The 7,898-nt window shown below is 41.5% G+C and overlaps 1 protein-coding gene across 8 annotated transcripts in view; it reads right to left on the bottom strand.

The window, feature by feature from the left end:
* Epb41l2 (erythrocyte membrane protein band 4.1 like 2) overlaps nt 1-7,898 on the bottom strand; it is a 167,582-nt gene that overhangs the window by 85,069 nt on the left and 74,615 nt on the right. For all 8 annotated transcript variants that reach the window (XM_028766450.1, XM_028766451.1, XM_028766453.1 and 5 more), the window contains exon 2: nt 395-879. In XM_028766450.1, the coding sequence (XP_028622283.1) occupies nt 395-865 (471 nt within the window). In that variant the 5' untranslated portion in view covers nt 866-879. The remainder of the gene's footprint in view (nt 1-394; nt 880-7,898) is intronic.

Raw genomic sequence — 7,898 nt, 5'->3', positions numbered from 1 at the left:
CACACACACACACACACACACACACACACACACACACACACACACACACAGAGTCCACTACTTACTTAAATAAGTCAAAGGTAAATTACAGGGCATCAATGTAACAGAAGAGGTGGGAGGGCCCAACAGGGCTTTCAACCTTCCCAGAAACAGGCATGTTCAAGACAGGGTTATGTGGGTTTTCTTGCTATGGTGGTGGTTCTTTGTTTGGTTTTGTTGCTTTGGGAATAGTTTTTAAGACTCACAGGGAAAACTAAAGTACAATAATCCAAGTTTTGTATTCCAGAAACACTAGGCTGAGGTAGTATCTCAATACAGAAGAGGAAAATGACCCCAAACCAGCCAGCCCCTTTCCCCATGTGCTGTGCCCTCATTCCAGTCTTCTCCCACCTACCTGGGTCTCAGTGCTGCTTTTCAGGGCTGGTTTTTCTTCCCTGACCTCCACCTTAACCTCCAGGTGCTTCCTCTGAGCCATCTCTTCTGCATCCCCCTTGGCCCGACTCTCTTCTTCAGGGAGGGTATCCTCTTTGTCTAGGATCTGGTCTTCCACATCAGCTTGAGTAGGCTCTTTTTTATCTCCTCCATCTTTGGCTACTACTAAGTTGTAAGACTTCTGCTTCTTAAGCCATGGGGGTATGAAGCGAGAGATGCCCCTGTTCTCAGACAGATCCTTCCCTCGTTTCCGCCGGTGGGGACTGCTTTGGCTTTCAACTGTAGGTCCTGGCTGGGAATCTTTTTCTTCCTCTGGCTCAGATACTGGAGTCTGCTCATTTTCTACTTCTTTAGCTTTCTCCTTGGGGGCATCTGCTCCCGCCTGGTCAGAGCCCTTCTTCACTTCAGATGCAGAGCCAACTTCAGTAGTCATGGTTACAGCTTACACTGCAACAAAATAAAAACCACATGATAATATTTTAGACTTTCCCACTTTCAATCTGGTGGTGAGGGGGCAGAAAGGGCAAGGCGGGCTGGGAAGAGGAACAGCAGAGAAATTGGAACAGGAGCTGTTAAGGAGGAAGGCACAGACAAACTCAAGGCTGCTCTATTAGAACTCTCAGAATCTAGCAGCATCACAATGGTGCAGACTCTGCACAGCTGGAACACAAAGTCACCCATACTCAAGAGAGAGCCATGACTGTTATTTAATCCCAACTAGTTATATGGCTACATGGAAAGTCTAATGTGCACGGTTCTCTTTCACTTCTGGCCTTTACTCTTTATTAAAGAAACATTTGTCAGTAATACTAGCAAGTATTAAGAAAACCACTTTTAAATGCTAAAATGCTAGGTGCTTAACAGCAATAAAAACTTACTGAAACAAAATTGTACTATTATTTTGCTTTCCAGTGTTATATCCTGATTCACCTGCACTATTCAAAAAGTTAAGCTTCTGAGAAAATTAAAGCCAAAATCAGAATTCCAAGCCTCTACCCTACCCAATCTCAAACATACTGTGTGTGTGTGTGTGTGTGTGTGTGTGTGTGTGTGTGGTAAGAAAAATAAAGATTCTAATCCAAAGTAAATAAAGATATTACAGAATTGGAAGATATACCTGATATACCTAATGACTTATTCAACTAATGAAACAAAATTGATTCAATCTAAAAATAACGGGCAGCCTAAATTTTATACAAGCAGAGAGGGACTCCTCAAGCACAGCAGACAGCAGGCAGGTGGAGCCAGCTCAAGCTCCCTGGTCCCCTCCCTTGTGATTGTTCTCCCATAGTGTTCTGAGTGCTAGTACCCTAGCCACCAGGTCATAGCTAGCTACTTAAAGGGTACAAATATCAACAGTTTTAAAAGGAAACTAAAGTACAATTGTTTTAAAGCAGAGTCACAAACCACACACATGACCCATTTAAAACATACTATGTCAATATACTAGAATGTTACTTAGTCATAAGAAGAAAGCTATAATACATGCCCTCACATGGTCACATGGTGAGATTAGTTGCTTCTAGAGCTCTGGGGCTTTAAGCACTAATGTGATAAGACTCTTGTTTCAACAGCCCAGCCTGGATGTAGAGTCTAAAATGGGACTGAAGCAGAAAGACAGCTGGCAGGTGGCTGCAAAAATCCAGGCATGGTTCGCTATTACGGCCAAAGCAATCAAGAAGAGAGTAAGAAATGAATCTCATTGGAAGGACACAAGCTATCCTGACCATGGAAAGAGAGATAAAGAATCTAGGGAAGTTATGGGGAGCTGGGGAAGTTATCCATGGAAACAGGTTATCCAGGAAGATGGGTCTAGCCAAGACATAGAACTTGACTTTAAATTTCCTGTGACTGACAGGTTTGTGGAGATGTCTGCCTAGCCAACAGAGAAAACAGGCTTTGAAAGACTCTAGATGAGCACTAGGGATACCACTTGGGAGCCGTGGTCCCATGGACACAGAGCTACAACCATGAGTAATACAGATATCACCTAGGAAACTAATTTTTTTTTTCAGTATTAGAGGACTCTACAAAGAATCCTCACTACGACCTACATGCAAGGAAGAGACAGAGTAAGGCCTGTGGGCCAGAAGAAACAATGAAATGGCAAGATACGAGGACAGACTGTCTCTGAGAGCAGTACTACAACAGAGTCTTAACTACCACACACAGGACTTCCCATTCTCTGGTATTTACAATTCAAAACACCCACCAACGGGAAGGAAGATACAACTGGATCTATAATGCACAGAAAACATATCTTCTTATAAACATATTTAAGATTAATATATACATTAGTCACATAAAACTAAAGTTGAAAAAAAATGAAAAAAAAAATGAAAAAAAAAAAAACTAAAGTTGATTTCTAGCATATACCTTCTAAATTACATCTCGAAAGTGAATAAATATCTAGGTAAAGTTAAAAGAAAATCATCCCACACTTATATAAGCTAACCAAGATAAGTTGGCAGCTAAGTACTCTAGCTACAAGAGACAGGGTACTTAGCTTAATAATCGACTGATGATGATACAGTCAAAATATTCAGAAAGCAGTGAACATACAGCTGAAGTTTCCACTGTCGTGTTAATGAGCCAATAGCTATGCACACTGTGATCACAGGAGAAATCACTGTGCTGGCTGGAATGGAGACAGCCGCCACAGAGTAAATGCCATGAACACTTGGCCATCGAGAGTGGCACTATTAGGACGTGTGACTTTGTTGGAGGAAGTATGTCGCTTGGGGGGGGGGGGCCTTTGAGGTCTCCCTGATCAAGCTAGGTCCAGTGTGGCACAAAGTCCCTCCTTGCTGCCTACAGTCTATATGAAAAACTCTCAGGTCCTTCTCCAACACCAAATCTGCCTGCGAGTCGCCATGCTTCTTGCCATAATAAACTAAACCTCTGAAACTGTAAGCCAGCTTCAGTTAAATGTTTTCCTTTATAAGAGTTGCCTTAGAAACGATGTCTATTCACAGCAATGAAACCCTAACTAAAACAACCACTAACATCACTGTGTCCAACAATATGCAATTTCTATTCTTTAAAACATCCATGAATGGATCACAAAGCTCCTGCTTTATTCCTTAGAAAAGATCCATGTCAGTTTGTGGAAATGATTATAGAACATGTAATAAAGTGTGTTCTCACCAGAAGTAGCTCTACCCCACAAAAACATATTACCACATCATATTTGAAAGTCATTGCTTGGCTATGTGATCAAAAGCTAAAGAATAGAAGTTGAAGACAAACTGCTACCATGGAAATACAGAGCACAGGTGACCCAGGCAGAGCTGCGCCTCACGCACTGCATCAGTGACCTCTGCACACACCCCAGAGCTGACCCACGTCACTCATTCAAACTGATGCTATAAGACAGAAAACAATGGACAGGGCTTACTGAGCTGTGAAGAGTCAACAATGAAGGGAGGTGTAACTCTATGTAAATAATCATGTTCTTAAAACAGCTCTAAGAGCTCAAACCCAACACCACTTTCTTTGTTTGTAAGATGATTTCTTAAACAAATCACTACCATCAAGAGAACATGATTATAGCGCATGCATTCACCATAATTACCATGCTTGTAATTCTCAGCAATTCAGATGTGGATGGGCTTCTAACTGCCCTACCAGGAAAAATGGAAACCCAGTGCCACATGGTATGCTTCCAACAACATAAATCGGGGTTATATTTCCCACTAAAGCCTTGAAGGGAGGGATCTTTCTTTCATGTATAGCAGGAGCATCTAGACTTGTCTACAGAAGCTGGCAAACACTATTCAGTAAAATACAGTTTTCTAAATTTGAGGCCAGCCTGGACTACAGAGTGAGTTCCAGAACAAGGGCTATACAAAGAAACTGTCTCAAAAAAAAAAAAAAAAAAAAAACAACAAAAAAAGAACCAACAACAAATCTAGCCCAATATTCTTATTTTATCAGCAAGGGAAAAGACTAAGCAAGCACGATGTGCCCAAGGCAACAAAGTTTAATGGACAAAGACAAAACCAGACTAATTTTTCTCAAACTATACAGTGCCCATTAATCTTTAATTAGAATTGCCCAACTCCATCATTAGTGGTATAGTTATATAATGTACTAAGTAAAGATTTTTCTACTTACGGACAACCAAAAGAACAGGGCTGTGAACAACCAGCCCATTAGATAAGCCTGTGGTTTGACACAATTACCATGTTGGCATTCTCCAATTGGGGCTGATGAAAGTGTCTGTTTTTGTGACAGCTTTAAGAGAAAAAACATGCATCATTGAACAAGCAATCAAGCAGAAAACTATCAACAGAGACCAATAATGTTTAGTAGAAAATAATATTTAAAAAAAAACACTTTTTATGGCCTTTTGGTTAAGAAAAAATACACATTTACAGCAAGGTGTTGTTGCTATACCAGCTCAAATCATCTACTATACATCTGCTGGTTAAATGCAGGCTATTACATCATCAGTACTACACAAAACAGAAAGCCACACAACCTTGGAAAAATGTCAAGTGTCTGTGCTAATGGCAGCTCCAGGTGTTTCCTCCTAACCATTAGGGTCTGGGAAAGTAGGACTGTCCTGTGCTAAGATCAGAAGCAACCCATTTCTCCTACCAGAGCATAAACAAGTATTCAAGGAGGATACTTAAATAACAATGGGGAAACGTATATATTTTTAAACTTCAAAACTAGTGGTAATAGGCTAAGAGATTTATGTTTCAACTCTGAGAAACAGAAACAAAACTGTTCTACAAATAGTCATGAATATAAAAATATATTGGCAATGTGTGGACAGTTCTAATTCAGCTGTTTTCTAGCGCTAACAAAATGAGTATTCATCTTCCATGTTCGTGAGAGCATAAGAGAAGAGTAAAGAACCTTGCTAACACCCACAACTGCTCACTTCTTCATCTCCCCAAACTGCCCACAGCCAAAGGGAAGGTCCCTTTAATACGCGTTAAAACAGCAGATGTGGGAAAAGCAGTAAGAGAGATGAGTCAGCAGCTACCTAATTCTACTGAGGAAGCACAGGGTGACGCTTCTCACATATAATGGTAAAGAGGTAAAGAGGAAGAAAGACGGGCGAGCAAAGGGGAAGGGGGGGAAGGGACGATAAAAAACATGAAGAGGAGGAAAGTAATAAAAACAGGCAGACAACATGGCTCAAGGACTGATGTACACAGTTCACTGGTAGAGTGTGTGCTAAGCATGAGAGAGGAGGCAGAAGGGGAGAGGGAGAAAGGAGAAGGGAGGAGGAAAAGTCTTTTTGTAGCTTTGTTTCTCTAAGCATGAGATGGTCTAGAAATGTTATGCCCGATATACACTAAGTACAAATACACTGAAAAAAATGATTGGTCAGTGCATGGCAGCTCTGAAATTGCATCATTTTTACATTCATACTGTTTCTATAAAGATGTAAGCTAACATCTGCTTGAAATTAAGACCACACACTGAAAGGATAGGAACTACAAACTGCCCTTTGCTAGGTCCAGTCTAGGCTACATCAGGTTTCACCCAGAGCAGTAGTTCCCTCGGCTTTGTCTTGTCTTTAACAAAACCCATGTTTTGTTCAGTCTCTCTCCCCTTACTCCTGTACGCACATCCAAGATGGGTCCCAGTGCAGGTTCTCTTGGTCTAGAGCAGTCCTGAAGTTTCCCTTTCTTTGTCAAGAAGACATGCAGTCATTCGTTCACATGTTTCCAGGAAAAGATCCCTCCCTCTCCAAGGGTAGTTGGCTTTCCTGGCTCTGAACACTGTAGGAATGTGGTAATCATCTCCTAACTACTGGGAAGAAAGCCTAAGGACAAGTCAGCTCAGGATACACAGCACTGAGGGAAGTGATGGAAAAGAGAACCATTGCGACAGACCCAGCCGAGTCCCATTTCCTGTGACATAACATAACATAACATAACATGCTCTCCTGTGGCTGAAATGATTGCCAAGGCATTCACAAGGCATTCAGGAGTTGACATGGCTAAAGGTGATCACCAAGCTGAAATTAAAACGGCAGTCAGTCATTTGCAGTCCTAGTGAGAGAAATGTACCCGAGGCAGGCAGGTGCTCAGCTATGAACTCAACAAACAGGAAGCTAAGGTAAGAGGTCAGTGGAACTCTCATCTGGGCTATTTACAACAACAACAAAAACTTCTGTATTTAAAACTAAAGGGAAATACGCCTACAAATGTACAAAGGCAGCACCCCTAAGTCACATGATCACTGAGCATGGCTACTGATACAAGTGCATTTGAAAACAGATGTGCTGAAGAGTATCCGCCACACACGCCACAGAAAGCAATTTGTCAATAGCTATACCCCAGGGAAGAACATGATGGGACACACCTTTGATGAAAATACTTGGGAAGTAGACACAGGCATGTGTTTGTGAGTTTGAGGCCAGCCTACTCTACATTGTGAATTCCAGGCCAGCCAGGGCTATAATAATAAGACCCTATCTTAAAAAACAGAAAGCTATCACAATCCCAAATATGTATTTTAAACCAACAGTCTCACTATCCTACATTTTAGTTTGAAAGCATAATATATATGAAAGAAATAATATTCATGTGTACACATGTAGCTACTTGTATATTAAGGAACAGACAATAAATGTTCATTTGCACACATATATCTATATATCCAAACATAGAAACAGCATGAGCACACACAACGTCCAGGCTAATCCAACTCACAAGCATGAAACTCATTTCCTAGAGAATGGAGTTTAATGCCATCTCTATAACGCACAAAGTAACTGATTTTTGCTAGTCTATTTGAAATGTTTCACAAATCAACCTCACCCCACATAGACTGTTTAAAGACCTATGTGTCTAGAATAGTAGTTCTTTTACAGAAGTATTTTCATGGGCCTTCAAGAAGACTCAGTAGGTAGAGGCCCTGCCACCAAGCCTGCACTATGCATTTGATCCTAGGACTGACATGATAAAAGAAGAGAAATGTCTCTAACCTCCCACATACGCACCTTGAACCGCTGCACACATGCTCTACACACACACACACGCACGCACGCACGCACGCACGCACGCACACCTTATATACACTTAAGTAAATGCAATAAAAAGTTAAAATCATTCTCAGTTCTGTATTTAAAACGAGAGGCTAGGGCTCCTGAGAAAGCCTTGCTTGTTCCTTTACTCTCCCAACCTCAGGACAGAGCAGAAACATGTCTTCAACATGTCCCAACACTGCAGTGCAGGGAAGTGCACGATCACTGCTACTATGTGCTGAAGGAAGGACACATGGCACACCCCAGCTCTGACAGTGGAGAATCTTTTATAAAGGGAAGATAAAACAGAGAGGGAAGGTCAGTGTGAGACAGTCACATATAAACAGAGAGGGTAGGTGAGTGTGAGACAGTCACATAGAAACAGAGAGGGTAGGTGAGTGTGAGACAGTCACATAGAAACAGGGAAGGTGAGTGTGAGACAGTCACATAGAAACAGAGAGGGAAGTGAGTGTGA

This window comes from Grammomys surdaster, unplaced genomic scaffold, assembly GCF_004785775.1.
Source record: "Grammomys surdaster isolate TR1022 unplaced genomic scaffold, NIH_TR_1.0 168, whole genome shotgun sequence".
NCBI lineage: Eukaryota > Metazoa > Chordata > Mammalia > Rodentia > Muridae > Grammomys > Grammomys surdaster.
The sequence above is the reverse complement of the archived record's forward strand: the minus strand, read 5'-3'. Positions and strand labels throughout refer to the sequence as shown.